Below are 23,772 nucleotides of genomic sequence, written 5' to 3'. Positions count from 1 at the left end.
AAACTGGCCACCCTTAGAAGTGGGACTTAAGAAGAGGCTTCCTGGGAGTTCCCCTCTCCAGGGGGCTTTTAGGGGGACTGTCAATGAGTGAGCAGGCCTTGAGAAATAACAATGACAGCTCACATATAATATCGAGCATTTGCTGTGTCAGCAGGCACTGTTCCAAGGCCCATAACACACAAAACCTCATTTCCGCTTCACAGCAAGTCTGAGGTGAGTGCTGTGGAACTGTGCCAAGTGAAGGAACTGAGGAGCAGAAGCTAGGTAGCTTGTCCACAGCCACACAACTAGCCGATGGCTGAGATCTGAAGCCAGGCAGAATGTTCCATAACCTGAGTTCTGAGGCCTACGTCGTCCTGCCTCTGCACTTCATCCCCAGAGAAGTGCGGACATGATGCCCTTACAGTCCCTGTCAGTGTGAATCGTGCACCGGGAGGCCCCTTGGATGTTCTGCTAGCCCAGCCCTCTCGTTTCACCCAGGTAGAAATCGAGGCTCAGAGAGAGGAAAAGACAGTCCCCTGGCCAGTGGCAGAGAATGGAATGGAATCGGGCACTATCCTTTGAGTCACTTTTATTTGCTTTGCTCTGACCCTCTCATCCGAGAAGAAAGCAGGCCCAGGAAACTGACCCACAAATCTCATGACGTCTGGGCCAGATTCAGTTTCCTCTCTCTGGTGTCTGTATGGTTTAAAGGGTCAGTGGGCATGTCTAATGGTGTGATTTCGGGCAGAGGTGACTGGTGGTGAGGGAAAGGGCCTTAATACCTGTGCTGGAGGGAAGGAACTTCAAGTCCTCTTACTTACTTGGCATGTCAATTCAGACTTGGTTTCCAGGTACATAATGAAAACTATCATTTATTAAGCCCTGTTCTATGCTAGGAACTCTACATACATTGTCTCCTTTAAAACTCTGCCACTCTGCCCATGAGGTGTTATAGGTATCAGCTCCATTCTACAGATGGGGAAAGTGAGGCACAGAGAGGCTAAGTGACTGAACAGCTGAATGACAGAAACCAGATTCAAACCCAGGGGCACCTGACACCAAACACCTGATGTCTCATCTCACCCACTGTCACTCACAGAGCAGTGGTCCTCAGATGTGGCCCCACACATCGGCAGCAGCAGCAACAGCAGCAGCACCTGGAAACTTGATTGCGGCATCAATTCTCAGACCACACTGCATACCCGCTGCATCAGCAACTCTGGGGCCAGCACTTTGTGTGTTAACGAGCCTGCCAGGTGATTTGGATGCCCACTCAAGTTTGAGATCCGAGGGCAATCAGAGAAGCTGCCAGGCCCAGCAAAAGAAAAATCATCTCAGGAATCCACACTGACTTCTAATGTGATTGGGTAGTTGAAGCTGAGTTCTTTTGGTTCCTGAATCTTCAAGGTGTGACTGGCAGCCATCTCTCCTGAGCCCCCTCAAACAAGATTTTCTTTGTCCTCCTGTCGTCACCAGAAATGCTGCAGGTCCTCCTGCATCAGCTTCCTTCAGCTCAATTTTCTCAGCCACTTTGCACTTTTCTGAAAAGCCCTGACCTTTGTTGGCCATGTTATGAGTTCTGACCAACAAAAATAACTTTCTGGAGAATGGGGATACTTTTCAGTTGAAAAGTATCCCTCAGTTGAGTTGTATGAGCCCAGAACCACAGAAATAAAACAAGGTTTTCTACATCCCATGGTACTGGGCAGCTTTGTTTCCCACCCTCCTCCTGACCTGAAGTCAGTTCCTACCCAGACCACAGGTCCCAGGTCTGCAGCGCACACGCCTCCATCTGGTCTTGGCCTGCACCTCACCTTCCAGATCTCTTCTCTCTCTTCCGGCCAGTTAGAGGTCCTTGCAGCTATCATTACCTAGTTTCAGCTCCCTACCAGTTCCTTTGTCTGTCAGACACTGTCTTACAGTCACAAAAAAAGCCGAGATGACGAAATTCATTTTGATCAGAGGTCATTTTGATCTACCTGCAATACCAAGTGATTCCACACACAGATCAGTGTTGAGCCATTTTTTTCTCAATTATCCCTCTACATACAGATGTAGGGAACATCTGTGCTGATGTTTCCCCCGCCCTTGTGGGGTACTTGCTGCAGCTGCTGCAGACACCCAGATGCCCACAGGAAAGAGGGAGGCCTGAGCGGAAACCGCCCCACACCACTCACGATGCACTAGCCCATCAGTGGCCCCTGCTGAGGCAGGTCCAGACAAGCTCAGGTGGAAGCCATCTCATCAGCCCCAGTTTGCCCAGATCTCATCACTCATTTGCCTGTGCAGCTGAGGGAAGAGGGAAGGACGTGCACTCCACACTGCCATGCTGCCTGCCATCTGGAATCTACGGGCCCATGTCCCTAGCAGCTTATCTAAGTGTCAGGTCAGCTCCAGATGATACTGCACAGCAGGCCAGTAGGCCCAGCCATCCTGGATCACCAGGCAGGGCTTCCAAAGGCACTGGCCACTGGGTTCCTTCCCCAGCCAACTACGTTGCTCAGGGTCTCACTCATTCACTCATCCTACAAATGTTTATTGGATTCACATGTATGGCAGAGATGCAGCGATTCAGAGCACTGCCTCTTCCTGCAGGAGCAATAGCCTGGTGGGAAGACAGGCGGGGAAATGTTAAGACACAGGACACAAGTGCAGTGGTAGACAGAAGACATGTCCAGGGTTCGGTGGGGTCAAGGAAGACTCCTGGAGAGACTGACAACTAATCAGAGACTTGCAAGGTCGGGGTTGAGCGGCAGGAAGAAAGAACAGTGTGTGCCAAAGTGTGGAGTCGGGATAGTGAGCCAGCAGGAGGGGAGCCAGTGTGCCAAAGGGGCAGAAGAAGCCGGGAAGCTAGCAGGGCCTGGTTGGTTTGCTGAGGAACCCAGGTTTCCTATGTGGGACGTGGGAAGCCCTTGAAAAAATATAATCCGAGGAGTGAGTGAGAGGCCCAATGGTATTTTACAAGGGTTGTTCTGGAGATGATTTAGAGGCAGTGAGGCTGGTTAGGAGGCTATTGCAGTCATGTTGTAGAGAGAATGATGCCCTAAACAGCAGTCGCAGCAGTGGCCTCAGGGAGGGTAGGAGTCGGTGGAGCCCAGAGGTATGGAGAAGCAGTGGGCCTGGTGGCCAGATCCCAGTGGACAGCCTGCTGAGCCACTGAGATCTCAGGGCACTCAGTCTCTGCACATGGTACGTTTGTGTTTCAGGCCCAGGACAGGAACGTGTGCAAATTATACTACGTAAATGTCCATGTATCTTCTGTTCTGGAGGGGAGGAAGATGCTGGGTTTGGGGACTTGAATCTGAAGAATTCCTCAAACCATACATCATCAAATATTTACTGAGAACAAGTTAGAATATTAAATGCCAAGTAAAACAAAGTACATACAACTTGAGTCCTCTTCAAGAGATGCTAGCATAGCCTGTGGCCATGTGAATATTGCTCATGACTGACAGTCAGACAAGAGCACCCAGACACATTCCACGGGCAGGACTCAGAAGCGGGCTCATTAAGTTCCAGTCAAATGCACAGAGTTGAGTTTACATGAGCCCTCCACACACAGCAACACGGCTACTGAACATGGACTTTTATAAACAATACAGATCAACCAAAAAGAACCATAACTAGTTAGTGACCAGTAATAAAGTAGTAAAGGTGAACTCATCACAAGAGATAAACACAAGAGTGGTCAGCATGCAATTGGCATTGAGAGCGCTTGGAATGGGCGAAGCCACTTAGAGAAAAGCAGTCAAGGGGAGAAGGGAGCCTAGTGCCCAGCCCCCCGTTAGAGGCCAGGTGGAAAAGGAGGAGGAGACCTGTGACAGGGGAGGGCGCCTCCAAGAGGAAGGAGTAACCTAGGGGAGAGTGGTGTGGTGGAAGCAAGAGAGAGGAGTGTTTTAGGTGTGGAGTGATTAACCACGTCAGGGCTGCCAAGAGACTGGTAGAATGAGGACATTGGACTTGGGAACGTGCCATTCGACTTGGCAATGTGGCAGCCGGTGGTGGCCTTGACAAGAGGGTTAACAGAATGCTTTGGGTAGCTGTTTGGCTGGAGCTGGGTGAAAGTGAATGGGATTGAGAAAGTGGAGTCAGCATGGGAGGGGTGGCTTCTAGAAGTCTGGCTCTAAAGAGTTACAGAGAAAAAGAGTAGGTTCTAGAAAGCAAAAGGTCAAAGCAGGGTTTTAATTCGTAAAATAGAAAAGAATTTAGGTGCTAATGAGAATGATTTAGTAGAGAGGAAAAATTGATACTGTATGAAAGAACATCTCAAACTTGGGGTGTCCAAAACTGAAGTCTCCATCTCTCCTCCAGCACCTGTGTCCACCCTATCATCAGCTCACCCTGAAAATGAGCACCAGGCTCCCAGGTGCCAAGCCAGAGCCCTGAGACTCGTCACTGACTCCTCCATTTCCTCACTTCCCACTTCCCTCCATCACCCAGTTCCACGTGGTCTTTCTACAAGACGTATCTCAGATTGTCCATTCAGCGTGTCTCCACTGCTTCCACCATAGCCCAAACCCCGTCTTCTCTAACTTGGCCCTCCACAGTGGCACCTAGCTGGGCCCCTGCTTCTTTCTTGTTCCCTGCCCTCCATTTTCTGTTCATTCTCTCCCAACAGCCAGAGAAGACTTCTTAAAACAAACTGGATCATATTGCTCCTCTACTTATACCCTTCCATCGTCTCCCACTGTGTTCATTATAAACTCCAAAATTTTTCTTGAGACTCACAAAGCTCTTGACTGGTCAAGCCCCTGCCCACCTTCCTAGCACCTTAGTCTGTCATTCTCCATACTCCCCTGTACTCTCTGCATTGCAACCTCGTTGACCCTTTCTAGGTCCTTGAAAGTTCTTTGCTACCACAGGGCCTTGGCATATGCTCTCCCCACTCCTGCTCTTCCCTTGGTCAGCTCCTACTCATCTTCCAAATCTTAGTCATATCCTCGAAGAGGCCTCTCTAGGCATATTAATATAAAATAAAATAAACTATGTCTCCTTTGTCCTCTCATGGAACCCTGCTTTTGCCTACATAGGACTTGTCACACTTACAATGAAATGATTACTTTAAACTCAGATTTTCTGTCTCGTCAGGACAGTGTCTGTGTTTGTGTTGTTTGTACTTACACCAGGTCCTCAGCACGGCATCTTGTACACAGGAGGCACAAAAGGCATGTTGGAAGGAAGGAAGAAAGGGAGGGAGAGAGGGAGAGAGGGAGGGGGGAGGATGGAAGGAAGGAAGGAAAGGGAGAAAAGGAAGGAAAGGAAAGGAAGAGGGGAGGAAAGGAGTAAGAAAGGGAAGGAGGGAGGGAGGAAAGGCAGACCAGAAAGGGGAAGGTTGGAAGTCAAGGATTTAGTCCGCTGCTGTGACCCATGTGCCCGGCCAGCTCTGAAACTGCAGGGTGGCCGCACAGCCTCATGCTGACTGCTGCCAATGAAGTGGCTCCTCACACATGACCGGCTGTGGCCGTTGTCCCCCCTCGGCCCCTCACAGGCTCCCATCAGGCATCTGGGTAAGGTAGCAGCCCCCAGGAAGACACATCAGGGCCAGACGTTGAGAGAGGGAGGGGGCAGGTTTGCCTGGCCCTGGGGATGCCAGCAAGGAATTTGATGCACAAAGTCCCCCTGCAGGGCCACTTCTCTCTCGAGCTCCAGTTTCCTATATACATACAATAAAAAGTAACAGGATGGGAAAATAACAGGATAATGGTTAATATCACAGGACTGAGAAGATTGTCATCAAACACTAAGTGAGGCAGTAAGAACAGTACTCAGTAAGTGAGAGTACAGAAAGATGCCCTCACCACTAGCATTAGGCCCCCCCCCCCCCGCCCCCAGTGAAGTAGAGAGGGCTCTGAGCGGGGGAGAGCCCTCCCAAGCAGGAAGCCAAAATACCTGCTCTTTGCAACTGTGGGAACATGGAGCGAGCCCCTTTGTGGTCTCAGTTTTGCCTTCCATAGTATGGGGAGGTTACACACCAGAAAATGCCACCCAGAAACACATGCTCTTTCTCACCTTAAAGACGATCAAAGAGGAGAGATGGTTGGCTGTTCTGGGTGGAGGCAACAGGAAAGATCTGAAGAACTGTCAACAATCTGCTCCCCACAGGAATTCCAGGGCCGCAAAGAAAATAGGGAAGGAGAGATTTTAAGTGTAGCAGGTGCTAGAAAATAATAGAAGCAACAGAAAAGGATGAGAGGAGAGGAGAGACAGCAGAGGTCAAGACGCAGGCTGAGGCTTCTACCTGGGGGTGAGAAAAAATCATGCCGTGGGGAGGGACAAGGGTAGTGGGTGATTCTAGGATGACGGAACCCCCTGAGGTTTGCTGGAGAGCGCAGGCTTGGCCCAGCCACCTGCCCCAGGAGGCACAGGCCCCGCCAGGAAGGTTCTCTGGGAGGCATGGGAGAAGCAGTCATCGTGAACTGTGTTCCAAAGCCAACCAGAACTGATGCTCAGTGTCCTGCCATCCCAGAGCACCTACAGAGCCTGTGGAGACAGACTGCGGTCCGTCTCTGCTCAGGTCCTTGGCAGAGAGCCTCAGGGTGCAGAGAGTCCTGAGAGGCCGTCTGGTCCAACCCGAGCCTACAGTGTGGAAGACATTTGTCTGCTAGGGGCTAATAGTGCCTTTCCACCATCCAACATAGCTTCTTCCTTCCGTCTGGGGGTTCTGCAGAAAACACTGAGGTTTTTCCTCCTAGAATCCGAGAACCCCAGGGCACCAGCTGTCCATTAAACACCGCTGCCCTGTGGCAGCAATTGCAAGGAGGAAGGCACGAAGTATGTGTGTGTCCATGGAGGGGGGAGTAGCATCTGTCTGCAACCCCATCCATCCTTCCTTCACCATCCCCACCACAAAAGAAGCCCCCACAAAAGCTGGTGGGGATGCCTGTGCCCCCATGAGCTGCTGCCCTGGTAGCCTGTGAGTCACTGGGCTCACATTTTAACAGCTTCCACATGGGCTGGGCCCCCACCTCCCCTTGCACTCAGCTCAGCTGTTAGTTTTCAATCTGTAAGAACTGGCTGGAGAGCTTTGAAGAACACCGATTCCTAGGCCTCGCCTTCAGATATTCTGGTCGGCAGGTCTGGGGTGGGGTTCAGGGATACACATCTTAATAAGCCTCCTTCCAAAGATGTGAGATGTACAGACTGTCCTGCCCCCAGGCCCTGGTGTCCTCCCCAGAAGTCGTCATCCCCGTGGTGGTGACTGATTTATGTAGCACTCCTCATTCGTGGGCTGTGCTTCTCTACCGGGCTGTGTCTCCCATCCCAACACTTGACTCACAGGCTCTGGGCTCATAACTGGAGCTTTTAGCTGCAGCCCCGAGTGAGTGAGCTGGCTTTGTGTCACCTGAGTGAAGAGCTGGAAACTAGGCCGTGGTGCTTGGCCAAGCAGACCCCACCCTCTTTCAGCTGCTCCATTGCCTCCTCCTGTCAACTGCTCACAGTGGCTAGGCCTCTGGGCACCTGCCTCCTCATTCTGGGGTGAGGGCTTGTCCTGAGTGCTGGGGCAGAGGACACACACACAGAGGCTCTGGAAGGGACACCGATGAGGGGTGCAGGGTATGGGATCTCAGGGTTCAGGGGCCTGCAGGGAAAGGACAGAGGCAAGTCTTGGGAGGTGAGCCAGTTAGATGCCAGACCAGGGAACTAGGGGTCATTCTGGGGTCCACCAGAGGGGCAGGCTCTAAAGACAGGGTTGGCCAGGCTGGAGTTCATTGCCCTTTCCCTTGGCCTTGCAAGAGTCAGGATGGGAGTCCCTGGAGTGAGAGGCTACAATGTGGCTTCCCCTCCCGCACTTCATAGCCAGGCCCACCAGGGCCAGTGTTTGCCGTTACTCCCGTCATTGCTTTTGTCTTGTCCTAGCTGTGTCTCCTCCTCCTTCTCTTTCTCCTCCTCCTCTGTGCCTCCCTTCTCCCACTGCCCCCTCCTCCTTTCTTCCTCTGCCTCTCTCTCCCTCCCTTCCCTTTTTCTCCTCTTCTTTCTGTTTTTCTGTTGTTATCTCTCCACTCTTTTTGTCACTCTGTCTCTCCCTCTTCACCTCCTTGCCTCTCTTTTGCTCTTTTTGGGTGTCTTTTCTCCCTCTGTCTCTCTTTCCTTGTTCTATCTGTTCTCTCACTTAACTCTCTGTGTCTCCCACTGTCTCTGTGTCTCTACCTCCTCCCTCCCCCTCCTGTCTCCCTGGCTCAAGACTGACTGGTTCACCTCCTCCGGACAGACAGTATCCCTTTACGGCTCAGTCATGCTGGATTTATAACTCCTGGCTGGGCTGGGCTATGGGGACATGCAGATGTGGGCACCAGCATGCAGATCTCAGAGCTCATGTTCCACCAGAGGTGAAAGGGCTGCCAAGAAACCAGGCTGAACCTAGAGGCCCCTACTGCCCGACTGTTTGTGTCAAATGCCCAGATGCTGGCATTGACAATTCTCGAGCTTGGGCCCAGTTCTTGTCCCCCCTCCCAACCCCACCCTTTCACTCACTCACTATCCAGATGGACGAGCCTGAGAGGAAGCTGGGTTTGACCAGGATGAGGACAGGCTCCCAGAGCAAAGATGGCAGTCCTCCCTGCCCTGGGCTTGGGGAAGCAGAGCCTCTACCAGCTCTTTCCTCTCTAGGCTTCCTTGGGGACGCTCTCCTCCCCGTGGTCCCCCTGAAAGGAGTGGTCCACGATCACCACCAGGCAGGCATGTCCACTTGCTTTCCACTGAAAACTGACAGCAGAGCAGAGGCAGAGCTGAGTCAGGATCTCTGCACAAGCAGTGAGCCGACACAGGAGCCAGGATGATGGCGGGAGTGGGGCCTGCTCAGGGCTCATCCCTCCGCTTGGGCAGCTACCGTTCTGGGTCCATGGCTGCTGGGTCCTGAGCCACATGGGCTCAAGCCCTCCGTGGGCTGGCAGCCAGGCAGTGTGCAAGACCTTGATGCCTGGGGTCATGACGACGCTGTGGCAGAGTCCCAGGGGCTATGGGAGCAGAGTGGGGGCTGCTCACCTGCAGAAGGCAGTGACCGGCTGGACATAAAATGACCAGGAGAGTGGAGATTGGAACAGAGCGTGGGTGCAAAGAGGAGAGGGATCAGCTCCCAGAGCCTTGTTGGCAGGTATAAGCCTTTTCAATTCTCGGGGAGAATTAGGCCTGCAGCTTAGCCAGGCCCAGATTTCTGCCTTGCTGCTCACAGTACTGGAGCAAAGGAGGGCAAGGCAGGACCCTGTGGAAGAGAAGGTCCCCCAGGAACAGGCCAAGAAAAAATGAGACTGCCTAGTGGGGGTGACTGGGATGTGCTCCCCACTTCTTCCTTCCCCGATACACCAAAGGCAGACATTCAGAGGCAAACTCGCCAGGATTTTAGGTGGCATTTCAGAGGTAGAAGGACCCTTGGGGAGCAGAACTCTGACCTCCTTCTCAGAAGAAGAAACTGATGCTCCAAGAAGTGAGTCTAAACTAAAGTCACAAAAAATTCCATTCAGCCCAGGCCCAGAGTCTGGCTGTGTTTTTCACACTGTCCCCTCCTACGTTAGGCCAATCTGTCATTTCCTCTCAGTGACCACGTCTTCCCCTGATTGATGGGGCTTCTTGGATGCACATGCAGGACCTGGGAGCCTATGGCAGAACTGGAGGACAGTGCAGGAGGAGGTCCCACCACCTTGAAGACCAAATGGGACCTAGAAAGGGAAGTTAGGGTGACACTTGGACTCCTAACAGGTCTCTGGAAGGATACAGGAGTAAGCTGCATTTACATACATCCTAAACCTTTGTCTGACCCTGAGATGCTCTGAGGTTGAGAAGAAAGGGCTTGGCCTTTGGAGATTCAGCCTCCTGCTGGCTCCATGGCCTTGGGCAACCAGCTAGCCTCTCTGGGCTTCAGGTTCGTACCACAGTCAGCCATCTGCCTCTCAGGCCATCATTTTAGATGAAAGGTGTGGAAAGGGTCTCTTACTTTATTAAAGGGAGACACCTGGCAGGTGAGTAAGGCTTGGGAGGTCCCACCAGCCTCCTCTTAGTTGGTCCCAGGGACCAAAGGCCCTCTGTTACCCCAGCAGGGTGGGGTCTCCCAGCCACTGGTGGGCTACACCTCACTCCTCAGCTCCAGCAAGATGGGGGAAGTTTGGGAGCCACCTCTCCTCATGATCCTCCTCCCTCCTGCCTTCAGCTGCGTGGTGGATGAGATGGACTTCTCTAGCATGGAGCTGGACGAGGCCCTGCGCAAGTTCCAGGCCCACATCCGCGTGCAGGGGGAAGCCCAGAAAGTGGAGCGGCTCATAGAGGCCTTCAGGTAGTACTTCCTTCTGCAGCCCCCATCCTTCAAACACCCTTCGAAATGTATACCTGGGGCACAGTGGAGGCTGGGGAAGAAGAGCTGCTGTGGGCCTGGGGGCTGGAGGTGCTGGGGAGTTAGTCAAGGGCTGGGAGAAGCCCTCGTGGTGAGGTGGGAGAGGTGGGCTGGGTAGAAAGGGGAAAGAAAAGAAAAGGGACAGAGTCCCCTGAGCTCTCCAAGATGGAGCAGCTCTCAGGTGGCCTGTGTGCATCTCACTCACCCATCAATGTACAGATCTTTACTGAGCATCTATGCAGGGCTGGTGCCGTGGGATCCATGGGTGTGTGACACCTGTCCTGTCCCCTCAGAGGGGAGAGGGCCAGGCTGTGGGTGGAATCAACAGAGTATGGGGAGGCTGAGATGGTGGAGGGGAGGGCGCTGCCCAGACCTAAAGCCTTGCTAGAGCTGGGGAGGGTGGAGGAGGGGCCTCAGCCCCCACTCTGTGTCCCCCACCACAGCCAGCGCTACTGCATGTGCAACCCCGAGGTGGTGCAGCAATTCCACAACCCTGACACCATCTTCATCCTGGCCTTCGCCATCATCCTTCTCAACACTGACATGTACAGCCCCAATATTAAGCCTGACCGGAAGATGATGCTGGAGGACTTCATCAGAAACCTTCGAGGTGAGGATGTGGGGGCAGGCGGGTGAGACAACTGCTCCAGCCTGTTCTGTTTAGTGCTAATTCTGTGCTTCTTCTTCTTCTTTTTTGTTTTTCTTTTAATATATTTTAATGATTATACTATTATAGTTGTCCCCTTACCTCCCTTCATTCCCCTCCACCCTGCACACCCTTTCCCACCCACATTCCCCACCTTTAGTTCATGTCCATGTGTCATAAGTTCTTCAGCTTCTACATTTCCCATACTACTCTTGCCCTCCCCCATCTATTTTCTACCTACCATCTATGCTACTTATTCTCTGTACCTTTTCCCCCTCTCTCCTCCTCCCACTCTCCTGTTGATAACCCTCCATGTGATCTCCATTTCTGTGGTTCTGTTCCTGTTCTAGTTGTTTGTTTAGATTGCTTTTGTTTTTGTTTTAGGTGTGGTTGTTAGTAATTGTGAGTTTGCTGTCATTTTACTGTACATGTTTTTTATCTTCTTTTTCTTAGATAAGTCCCTTTAACATTTCATAAAATAAGGGCTTGGTGATGATGTGCTCCTTTAACTTGACCTTATCTGGGAAGCACTTTATCTGCCCTTCCATTCTAAATGAAAGCTTTGGTGGATAGAGCAATCTTGGATGTAGGTCCTTGCCTTTCATGACTTGGAATACTTCTTTCCAGCCCCTTCTTGCCTGGAAGTTATCTTTTGAGAAATCAGCTGACAGTCTGATGGGCACTCCTTTGTAGGTTACTGTCTCCTTATCTCTTGCTGCTTCTAGGATTCTCTCCATTTTTACCTTGGGTAATGTAATTATGGTGTGCCTTGGTGTGTTTCTTCTTGGGTCCAACTTCTTTGGGACCTCTGAGCTTCCTGGACTTCCTGGAAGTCTATTTCCTTTGCCAGATTGGGGAAGTTCTCTTTTATTTGTTCAGATAAGTTTTCCACTTGTTGCTCTTCCTCTTCTCCTTCTGGTACCCCTATAACTCAGATGTTGGATTGTTTAAAGATGTCCTGGAGGTTCCTAAGCCTCTCCTCATTTTTTTAAATTCTTATTTCTTCATTCTTTTCTGATTGTATGTTTTTTTTCTTCCTTCTGGTCCACTCCATTGATGTGAGACCCAGCTTTCATTCTATCACTATTGGTTCCCTGTGCATTTTTCTTCATTTCACTTATTGTAGCCTTCATTTGTTCATCTAATTTGTGATCAAAATCAACCAATTCTGTGAGCATCCTGATCACCAGTGCTTTGAACTGTGCATCTGATAGGTTGGCCATCTCTCAGTTGCTTAAAGGTACCAGTTCTGTGGCTTTCACTTCTGTTTGACCCATCTCCCCTCCCCGCCCCCCCCCTTTGGTCTGGTCGCACCTGTTACATATGAGGGGTGGAGCCTTAGGTGGTCAGCAGGGCAGGGCACCCCAGTCTCTGGGTTGTGACATTTATATGGGGGCGGGGTCCGAGAGGGAACAATGGCACTTTCTCTGCTCTCTGTTGGACCTCAGTCCCTTCTGCAGCTTCCCCCAAGCAACTGGTCCCCTCTGGTGCCAATTCCTGTGTGGGTGGGCTTGTGCACCCTGTGGGACTTTCCAAGGACCTCTCCTGTGAGGCTGGGAGTCTCTCCCTGTGCCTCCACCCCCCACAGGTGTTTTCAATTAGTGTCCCTTGGCTCTATTTCCCAGCACTGTGATCTGGTTTGCGCGCAGTGCCTTGCTTCACAATTGCCGCCTCGCTGGGTCTGCTGGTTGCCACCCCTCAGCCAGGGTCTGCCAGCTGCTGCTTGCGTGCCCAGGGTCTGCTCGCTGCGGTCTAGCGAGCCCTGGATGCCTTGTGCATCTGGTCCCAAAGCTCCCTGCTCTCCCTGCCACAACCCGAGCTCGGCTGCCTGACTCTGCCCCTCCTACCTGTCTGGATGAATGTGTCTATTTTAACTTCTTGGTTGTCCAACTTCCATACAGTTCAATTTTCTGTCAGTTCTGGTTGTTATTTTGTTTCTAATTGTTGTTGTCCCTATCTTGGTTGTACAAAGAGGCACAGTGTGTCTACCTATGCCTCCATCTTGGCTGGAAGTCCCTAATTCTGTGCTTCTGAGCCCAGTTGTAGATTGTCACTCCAGCAGCCAAGCGCACTGGATACTGTTCCCTGGACTTGGTCACACATAGCAGCCTGGGGAGGTTGCTTGCATTCCAGGCATGTGGGGACTTTCCAGGAGCCACTGCCACTGCCCTGTACCAAGCAGCAAGTGCCCCTGGGCAGTGCCCCATGCCCGGCACGTACTGCCATCCATTGGCTGAGGTAAGGATAACAATCTCTATTCAGATCTGGGCCCCTGGCCCCTCCAGGCCCCTGGCACCATAGTTGCTGCCTAGATGGCACAGCCCTCCCCACTACACAACTTATGAGGGCTTTTAAGTCTTAGGTCCGTTTAAGTCAGCCCTGCAGGTGACGTATGGCATCTACCAGACAGGTCCTCTTCTAACTAACACGGTGAGCCACCTGGCAGGTATCGAGGAAAACTGGCAAGGTGTGATGTGTGCTCAGCTAATTGCTTCCTATTTTAGCATCTTAAAAATAAAAGTTACATGTGAACATAATTTAATAAAGTCAAAAAACTCTATAAGACTTACTAAAAAAAAATTAGTCCTGCCCCTCTTACCATTCTTTCTTAGAGGCAATCACATTTTTTTTTTTTTGCTCTCCATTGGGTTTCCTCTGCCTCACTAAACACCATGCTTCCTTCTGCTTCTTTTTTCATATTCCTTTTTAATTGGTATAAAAGTGCATACTGTAAGGTCTATAAATCTGAGATCCTGGCAAATGCTTTTATTCCTATACACCTATATAATCACACCCAGATCTGAATAGAGATTGTTATCCTTACCTCAGAACATTCTTTCATGTTCCTTTCCATCCAATACCCCTGCCCAAGAGTAAAACTTTCTCCTTTCATCAACATTGACTAATTGTGCCCATTTTTTAATTTTATATGAATGGGATTATACAGTATGTGTACACTTTGGTATGTGGTTTCTTTCATACTTATTCATTTTAAAAAGCTTAAGTATTATCTATTAATTTCTGCCTTAGTCTGTTCTGGCTGTTATAACAAAATACTGCAGCCTCGGTAGGTTATAAACAACAGACACATACTTCTCACAGTGCTGGAGGCTGGAAGTGCTGGAAGTCCAAGGTCAAGGCACAAGCAGATTCCGTGTCTGGTGAGAGCCCACTTCCTGATTCTAGCTGATGCTTCTCACTGTGTCCTCACAGGTGGAAGGGGTGAGGGAGCTCTGGGGAGTCTCTTTCATAAGTGCACCAACCCCATTTTTGAGAGCTCAACCCACCTGACTTAAGCACCTTCTGAAGGTCCACCCCCAATACCTTTGGGCATCAGGATTTCAACTTATGAATTTGGCAGGTGCACAAACATTCAGACCACAGCAGTCTCTCCTTGGGGAATATAAGGGTCTAGCTCTCTCATCCACCTTCCCCAGCCCATCCCCACTAAAACCACATCGAAGCCCTATAGTCTCACTATAGTTGTAGCATCATTTTTGTGACTTTAGGTTAGGTTATTAAAACTAGGTAAACATAATCCAAAGCTAAGTCTTGAAGATATAATGATTGTAAATCCTTTCTATTTTTATTTTCCTTAAACACTTGTATTCTTTGTCTATTTGCTTACCTCCATGTACCTGCCATTAATTTATCTCCAAACTCTCCACCTTAAGTGTCAAGTCCCTCTAAACACAGTGAGCTCCAGGAGGTATTCTATGAGGTTCATCTTCTGGACGCATCTCTCCCGGAGCCTCTAGCTCTGATCTGCACAGTGCACAGGCGTCATGATGGCGTCTCCCTTCACCATTGTCTGAGGGCCTCCTTCACCTTGTTCCTGTAATGGATTCCTCTTTCCTAGAGTTCCTAGCTTCCTCTTTGACAGAGAAAGGTACTCACCATTTTTTCCAGAAAAAAAAAGGTATACTGGAGGCAAACTTTTTGAGAACTTGTGTGTCTGAATGTATCTTTTGCTGTCTTCACTCTTGACTGGGAGTCTGGCTGGGAGGAGAATTCAGGTTGGAAACACTGAACTCAGAGCTCTGAAGGTGTTCCTCCACTGGCTTTTAACTGACTGACACTGCTGAAGAATTCTCCATTGTTCCAGTTCCTGGCCTTTGGCTATTATTTTGTCTTGCTCTCTCTGAAAATGTATTGGTTCTTCTCTTTGTCCTTTGTGTCTGAATTTTCATCATGCTGTGACCTTTGTTTTGATTTTTTTCCATCTATTGTACTAGGCACCAGGTTGTTGCTCTAGTTTAGAAACACAAGCTCTCCAATTGTAGGAAGTTTTCTGAATATGGTATTTGTTTCCCCCTTCCATTTTCTCTGTACTGTTTTCTGGAACTCTTATTCAGATGTTAGATCTCCTAGTTTGGTTCTCTAACTGTTATGGTTTTCTATCTGCCATCTTTGTCTTCTTGTTGACTTTCTTGAAGGTATCCCTCAGCTTTACCTTTCAAATCTCTTACTAAACTTTTCATTTCTGTTGTCACATTTTTCATGTTCAATAACTCTTTTCTCTAAATGTTCTTTTATAGCATTTTATTTTTGTATTGTAAATGCAATATCTTCTTATATGTCTCTGAAGGTATTAATAATATGTTTTTACTTGTTTGTTTCAATTTCTTCCTGCTTGCCTCTATTTCTTCTGACTTCCACTCTCTGTTTTTCCCATATTTCTTTCTCATAGACAGTTGATGGAACTTGGTTGTCCATTTTTATTTAAGGGTGAGCCACTACACAGCTGATTAAACTCTCTTTGAGTACAGGCGGGCTGTGGAGTGGTGGACTTTCTCAGGGGGTGGTTTAGATGAGCTGTTCCACTGGGGGACCCCTACTGCGGTGTCTTTATATGTTTCCTCTTATGCTGGTTGATTCCCCAGAAAAGACATATCCAATCTGTTGTCCAGAAGCTATGAGTCTGGCTGCTGGCATCCTCAGATCTTTGCAGGTACACAGGGTTGAGGGGGTCTCTTAATACGTAGCCATCAGTTCCATCTTCCAGTATGCAGCACAGACTCCCACCTTTGGCTGGGCTTGGGGTCCTGCAGCCTGGAGTTCCTGGTTCACCCCTTCCATAGGATTAACCTTCAGTGTTCTGCTGCAGTGGAGGAAGGGATAGGGAAGTCTCAATGTTTTCTAGATTTTCAACCTATTTTCCTGTTTCCAGCCCACCTTCACCTCCACTTTAATAGATCCTTTTGCCACCAATTCTAGAGCTCTTCTAAGTTGTCATGCTTCCATGTCTGGTTTCTTAGATTTGCTAATTCATTCATTCACTCCTGCTTTTCAGGCCCCATGGTGCCATCACTGCTTCTTCATCCTTTGCCTTTGTGGGTGTAGCCTCTTTTTAAAATTCCTTTTCACCAGAATATTCACAAAGAGGTGTGCAACCTGCCATCTTTACCTGGGAACCTATGTATATTCAGTCTTGAGTCCTGCTTTTTCTTGCCCCCAGCCTATTTCTCTCATGCCCCCAGAGAGGCTGCATCGCCGATTAGCTCACCCTTAAAAACCAGGTACAGCCCTGGCTGGTGTGTCTTAGTTGGTTGAGTACTGACCTGTGATACAAAAGATCACTGGTTCAATTCCTAGTCAGGGCACATGCCTGGGTTGCAGGTCAGGTGCTGGTTGGGGGTGTGAGAGAGGCAATCAATTGGTGCCTCTCTCTAAAAATAAATAAATAAACAAACAAACAAATAAATAAATAAAATCTCTCTCTCTAAAAAAAGAACCAGGTACAGGTGTGGAAGAAGCAGAGTTAATACAGAGAGTTGCTCATAGAAGGTGAATGTCCTTTCAGTTGTACAAAAACTCCTTTGAAGACACTTGCCAAAGTTGCTTTATTTTCAATTTTTTCCTCTTATCAAAGAAACATATTGTCATTAAAGATTTAGAAAAAGTAGAATTTTTTTATTGCCTCTATTTCTGCTTCCAAAGAAATTTGTTTTCATGTTGATATATTTCTTTTTAAAAAACTTTTTGATTAGCCCTGGCTGGCATAGCTCAGTGGATTGGGTGCAGGCTGCAAACCAAAGGGTCGCAGGTTCGATTCCCAGTCAGGGTACATGCTTGGGTTGCAGGTCGTGACCCCCAGCAACCGCACATTGATGTTTCTCTCTTTCTCCCTCCCTTCCCTCTCTAAAAATAAATAAAATCTTTAAAAAAACCTTTTTGATTGATTTTAGAGAGAACAAGGAAGGGAAAGAGAAAGAGTGAGAAAGAAACATGGATTTGTTGTCCCACTTATTTCAGCATTCATTGGTTGATTCTTGTATGTGCCCTGACCAGAGATTGAACCTGCAACCTTGGCATATCAGGATGGTGCTCTAACCAACCAAGCTACCCAGTCAATATACCCTCTTGCTATATTTCCTGCTAATAATATTTGTTACCAGAGTTGTACCATTACTATGAAGTAGGAGATGGGTAGAGGGTCTCCTTACCTGCATTGCCACAGGGGGCTCCTCTTCAATTAATGTCCAACTCCCACCAAGTTCCCAGTGAGGGAAGAATTTTGTCACCCATTCAACAACTAATCATGTAGTACCATGTTCCCTATTGGAAGGGAGGGGAAAGCTTGAGAAGGGGTGAAAATTCAGAGGAAAACAAGACAGAGCATTAGTCTTCAAGATGTTCTCCTGGCAGGGTGGGGGGAGGGAGGTTAGACAAATGCACAGAGGACAAGAGGACTGCAGAGACAAAAGCACACAGCAGGGCCATGGACGCTGTATTTGGAGATGAGGACAGAGGCCTGGGAGGTGGAAGTGGAGGTTCTGGAATAGCGGGAGATGAGGCTAAAAATGTGTGTTGGGGCCATACTATAGCGATATAATATTCTTAGCCTGGCTAAGGAGTTTGTCCTTAATTTAATGGCCATGGGGAGCCAACCATTGAAGGCTTTGGAAAAGGGACAGGGCAAAATGAAGGCCACCATTTAGGAGCTTCTGTCTGGGAGGGGTACCCCTCTCTGGTTCTAGGTCTCTGACACCTCCCTCCTCCACCTCCCTGCCCCCCTTCTCCCACTCCAGGTGTGGATGATGGCGCTGACATCCCCAGAGAGCTGGTGGTTGGCATCTATGAAAGGATACAGCAGAAGGAGCTCAAGTCCAATGAGGACCATGTCACATATGTCACCAAAGTAGAGAAGTCCATCGTGGGCATGAAGACAGTAAGTGTCTCCTGCAGAACAGTATTCCTCTGTGGGGGGTCACATCCTCCGCTTTGTCTGCTAAGCTCTCCTTTCTCCCACCTCCTTTCATTTCTTTCTTCTTGACATCTGCTCCCGTTCTCTTCCTTGTTTTCAAAAACACTTTTCCATTACTCATGCACTTAGTAACTACTGAGTCCCTACTGTGTGCTGTGCGCTGTACCCTCTTCTTTCCCTTGCCTCATTTCCTCATCACCTCGTGCTGCCAGATGCTGCAGCAGGAGAGACTGAGGTGAGGTGTTGGGCAAGACTGCCCAGGGCTCTATAGTTGAAGCATCCACATGGCCAGCCAGGGAGGTGTAGGATGGGCTGGACACTGGGCAGCCCTGGCTGGTCCTACTGGATAGAACATAGAAAATGGGCTTACGTACAATTTAGACAGTGGTGTCTCGAATCATTGGGGCATCCCTTAGTTGTGACCTGTGTCTCAGGCAATATGTTGTGAGTTTGCAGTGATTTTTAAGGTGAGCATTCTCTGCAGTTTACTGCTTTGCATGACAGTGGAGGCTCTTTATGCCATGAGCACAAAGGGTGTGGAGTGGGTTCTGGGGCCCATCTCCAGTTGCTCCTCCCTGAATTGCAGGGGGTCACTTTGGGGACCTTGTCTGAGGCTGTGCACTGGCTCCTCTGTCCAATTTGTGCAATGATGGCCCTTTTATGCCTATAGCCTATATATATATATATATTTAAATCCTCACCCAAGGATATATTTAGAGACAGAGAGAAACATCGATTGGTTGCCTCCTGTACATGCCCCAACTGGGGATCAAATCTGCAACATAGGTGTACACCCTGACCGGGATCAAGCCTGTAACCTCTTGGTGTGCAGGATGACACTGTAACCAACTGAGCCACCCAGCCAGGGCCCGGAGCCTATATTGCTGAGGTTTTAGCATCTCTCGGGTTTGCAGACACCACTGGAGCAGACCATTTTACACCCTGGAGCAGATTCAAAGTGTCCCTGTAGTCCCCTCCCTCGTGTACACTTGTGTTTAGGTGCACAGTGGAGAAGGGGCAGGGTGCCATCCTGCAGTCCACAGCCTCAAGAAGGTCTTGGTGGGAAACGGGTTGACAGCAACTGGGTGTCAACCGTATGAAAGTGCTTATCAACTCTTTTCCACCCCTTCGCCTCCTCCTTTACTCCAACATAATGAGCCAGCCTTGCTCCCTAAGAAACACAATGAGGGGGAAAGAGCCCCAGTAAGGAGAGAAGAGGTTTAGGGTCAAGTTCAGGCCCTGTAATAAAGCCCCAGGCCTCCATCAGCTCTCCTGGGACATGGGTGCTGTGCAGGCGTGGGGGATTGGGAGCTCTGGCATCTCCTGCTGAGTGTGGGCCTCTCCCCAGGTGCTGTCAGTGCCCCATCGCCGCCTGGTCTGCTGCAGCCGGCTCTTCGAGGTGACGGACGTGAACAAGCTGCAGAAGCAGGCCGCACATCAGAGGGAGGTGTTCCTCTTCAATGACTTGCTGGTGGTGAGTAGACTGGCCCAGGGCACTGCTGCCCTGCTCGGCCTTGGCAAAGAGCAGTGGAAGGGACCCTCCCAGACTGCACACAGGATGCCATGTACTTAGTGGCTGATTTACCTTGTTGGTGGCATTTTCACATTATGGGGTGTGAGGTGGCTAAGGCCGATAGGGGCATTTCTATTTCATAAGTTATGAAACCAAGGCATAGAGAAGTTAAGTCATTTCCACAGTCATTCTGGAAATGAATTAGATTCCAGATCCTCCTTCCCTCCATGTTATAGAAGCCTAGGGCGGGCAGGGGACAGGGGTGAGCTTCACGTCCTACTGCAGGGGCATACAGTGCTGGTTGCTGGACCTAAGCGGGGCAGGCACTGTCCCTGGGCCTGGAGGGATGCTGGTGTGTGTGTGTGTGCAAGCTCACACCTGTGTCTGTGTGTATCCACATCTGTATGGCACTCCTTCTTTGGTCTTTAAAAACAAGCACCCATTCCACACGTGTCTAGTGAGTGTCTGCTGTGTGCCAGGCGTCGTTGTAAGTGCTGGGAAGTAGTGGTGAACAGGCTTTGGTTTCTGTCTTTCCTTTGAACCCCATATCTTCTTTATCCGTGAGTCATAGAGGCACCACCTCTAAAATTGTCCCAAATCTGATGATCCAGTGCTAAGGCCCATCTGCCACAGAGCCAGGAGCGATCCTTCCAGAGTGCAAGTCAGGCCTGTCTGCCATGCTTCAGACCTGACCCTGCTTCCTGTGCAGGAGAAGGACTTGCCACTTCCCTATCTGCCACCTCCAGGACCTTTGACCTCATGCCCTCACTTCTTCCCTGCTCTGGTGCCTTGCCCACAGCCTGTTTCCCATGGGCCAGGCTCATTCCATCTCAGGCCTTTGTTCTTGCTTCTCCTTCTGCTTGAAAATCTCTCCCTCTCATCCCACCTACCCCTCCACACACACCTTTTCCCTACCTCTGCCCTGTCTTCAAATGTTAATTCAAATGTCACCTCCTTACACAGGCCCTCCTGGGCCACCTAGCAAGGGAGACCAATCATTGTCTAATCCTTACCCTTTCATTTTCTTCAGAATACTTCTCAGTTCCAGAATTGCCTTATCTCTCCATGCCTTCACCTCCATTTTTATTTGTTTGCTTGTTTTTGTTGTGTTGGTCTTCCTCCACGGAAGCAGGAGCGCCCCGAGAGCTGGGCACCCCTGTCTCCTGCTTTCCTGGATTCCCAGAGCCCAGCTCATGAGAGCTGCTCAAGAAATATTTGTGTGTTGAGCAACTGGCTTACAGAGCCTTCATTTTAGTAGAGAAGGGAGATAAAAAGTGAGAAAACAAACAATGAAGATGGTGTCAAACTGAGAGAAAGGTGCTATGAAGACAGTGACACGGGTGATAGGACAGACAGAGACTGGTGTTAAGGTGGACTTTTTTGTCTTTTTAGATAGGATCGTCAAGGAAAGAACCTGTAAGGAGGTGGCATTTCATGTAAGATCTAAGTGATGACAGTAGCCCAGCTTTGCAGAAAGCTTCAGGGAGAGCTATGGAAGGGGAGTAGCATGAGCAAAGGGTCTGCAGTGGACTGAGCCTGCCCTGTTCAAGCTACAGAAAGGAAGAGAGTGTGGCTTCAGCAGGAGCCAGAGTAAGGCAGGGACCAGATCCGGTGGGGCAGGAAGTGGGGATTGGCTTCTTCTAAGAACAGTGGGAATAGCCACTGGAGGGCTTTATGCAGGAAAAGAACCATATTTTGATAGAGTGGGTGTTGATTGTATATGCATATGTATTCAACAGATGTATATGCACATGAGTATGAACATATCTTAAGTATATAAGTGTGTGTGCATGTGCATGTATCTTTGCGTGTGTTTGCCTGTGTGTCATCCCCAGGAGTTCATGCAGCCACACACATGTGAACACCCACCAGTACATCTCTGTCTCCCTCTCCTGGACAGATTCTCAAGCTTTGCCCAAAGAAGAAGAGCTCCTCCACGTATACTTTCTGCAAGTCGGTTGGCCTGCTGGGCATGCAGTTCCACCTCTTTGAGAATGAGTGTGAGTCCGGGTGGGACCAGAGATGAGGCAGAGGAAGGCTGGGGGAAGTTGAGAGCTGTAGGGAGTGGGGAGGGGCGAGCATGCTGGACCGGTTCCTGCCTCACCTCCTGCTCACAACCTCTGACCTGGGGTCTGGTTTCCAGATTACTCTCATGGCATCACCCTGGTGACCCCGCTCTCGGGTTCTGAGAAGAGGCAGGTGCTGCATTTCTGTGCCCTGGGCTCGGACGAGATGCAGAAGTTTGTGGAGGACCTGAAGGAATCCATTGCAGAGGTGACGGAGCTGGAGCAGATCCGAATAGAATGTAAGGACACAGTGCATCCCAGGCTTTCTGAGGCGGTTGGCAGGGAGGGCGGGCCAGCTCCCAGGCAGCAAGGGACAGAGTCAGCTTGTAGACAGACAGGACTCTGACTTTTCGCCCCACTTCGGAGTGAGTGCGGGGTGAGCCAAGGACCCTCCTGTGGTTCTGAACTTCCCCCACGTCACTGCATCACCATAGCCCCCGCAGGCGCACTGCTCTTCTGTTTCTCCGTAGTTACGGTGAAGTAGATTAGAGCATGCGCATGCAGGGCTGCCAGGAGCCCCTCAGAACCGGGAACTCCACTGCGCAGGAAGAGGACACTGGGCCAGCCAACCAAAGCAGGAATGCAGACCAGAGTGCGGGCCCAGCATCTCTCCCACCAAACTCCCTGTGCAGCCTCTTCCCCCGGACCCAGTCCAGGTTCACATACCACATCTGGTTGTTTCATTTCTCGCATCTCTTTTCATCTGAAATAATGCCCCGACTTAATTTTTCATAACATTGTCTTTCAAAAGAGCCCAGGCTGGTGTTCTGACTGTCCATCATCTTGGTCTTTCTGTTCCTACGCAAAGCCTTGATTCTTGACTATTCCAGTTCAGGCATTTTAGAAAACATGGGTCTCTTCGTATGTCTGGGTGGCTTACTGGTTGCCTTCCAGCTTAAGAAAAGAGGAGCAATGACCTACAACCTATGCCCATTTGCAAGCTTTTATTATTTAAGCACGGCTGCGGCTTCAGATAGTCCTTAAGACAATCAACTAAGAATGGACTCAGAAAGTAAAACAGAAAATAAAACTAGACTGCAGTTCTGCCTTATATGGCCACTTAGTTGAAAAGTATTTCTAAATTCATAAAAATCCATTAGGCACCGGAAAGGCAGAGGGAGTTTTTGAGCAGGGAGCTGGAGGGCAGAGAGCGGCTCTCCAGTCAGTGTTTTGGATCACCTGCTGTGCGCTAGGCAGTTTGTTCCTATTCTGCTAATGCTCATAGTGATGCTGCTGCATAGTAGGTGCTTTCTTCTCAAGTGCCAGATAAGATTCAGAGAGATTAAGGGGTGTGTCCAAGGCCATTCCTATCAAAAGCGGAGGAGCTGGAATGTGCATTTAAGTCTAACTTTGAAGCTCACGTATTTCCCACTATGGGAGGGACAGGAGAGGTTTTGTTGGTAGTTTCCAAAACAAACAAACAAACAAACAAACAAAACTAAATCAAGTAAAACAAACAACAAAAACATCCTCACCAACTATATACCTCCCGTAACTGCTTGGGTGGAGAGGGTGTGTGAACCCCCTTTCTGCACCATTGGCATACTTGAGTTCACCAGTATAACAAGCAGACTCTTTTCGAGAGGGCTGGGCTGGATGCTCAGAGATGCAACCTCCGCTGTTGATCTTGAATATTTTCAAGTACACACCCTGAAATAGCTTCACTTCTCTCATTGTCCAAATGTCGAGGGCGGCTCCACACAGCCCTGGGGAGCCACAGCGGGCCCACAGGCACCAGCATTGCTGGAAGAAGCACCTTTTCCCCATCAGCCTGGGAGCAGCACTTTGTGTGTCTCCCCAGAGTACAGAGGAGCAGATACTGCCAGAATGTGCGTGTCAGGAGGCGAATGTCCTCTCCTGCTGTCTAGGGAGCAGGGGGGTGGGGAGAGAGGCTCACATCCGGTTCTCAGTCTTCAGATGGGGAGGAAGGGGCGGGGCAGCAGAGGGAAGGTGCAGGGTTGGGGCAGGGAGGCAAGTGGACAGGAGAAAAGGAAAATTAGCAACAGCTACTCTGTATTGAGCACCGATTTCGTGCCT

At 49.8% G+C, this 23,772-nt stretch overlaps 1 protein-coding gene across 9 annotated transcripts in view; it reads left to right on the top strand.

The window, feature by feature from the left end:
- The window catches only part of IQSEC3 (IQ motif and Sec7 domain ArfGEF 3), a 112,780-nt gene that overhangs the window by 78,691 nt on the left and 10,317 nt on the right, over positions 1–23,772 (top strand). For all 9 annotated transcript variants that reach the window (XR_004901465.1, XR_004901463.1, XR_004901464.1 and 6 more), the window contains exons 6-11: positions 10,124–10,246; positions 10,747–10,913; positions 17,981–18,120; positions 19,505–19,630; positions 21,570–21,669; positions 21,813–21,974. Coding sequence is in view for 6 of the 9 variants with exons in the window: in XM_028532832.2 (XP_028388633.1) it covers positions 10,124–10,246; positions 10,747–10,913; positions 17,981–18,120; positions 19,505–19,630; positions 21,570–21,669; positions 21,813–21,974 (818 nt within the window). In the remaining 3 variants the exon portion in view is untranslated. The remainder of the gene's footprint in view (positions 1–10,123; positions 10,247–10,746; positions 10,914–17,980; positions 18,121–19,504; positions 19,631–21,569; positions 21,670–21,812; positions 21,975–23,772) is intronic.

Source organism: Phyllostomus discolor, chromosome 2 (genome assembly GCF_004126475.2).
Source record: "Phyllostomus discolor isolate MPI-MPIP mPhyDis1 chromosome 2, mPhyDis1.pri.v3, whole genome shotgun sequence".
Taxonomy (NCBI): domain Eukaryota; kingdom Metazoa; phylum Chordata; class Mammalia; order Chiroptera; family Phyllostomidae; genus Phyllostomus; species Phyllostomus discolor.
The sequence above is the reverse complement of the archived record's forward strand: the minus strand, read 5'-3'. Positions and strand labels throughout refer to the sequence as shown.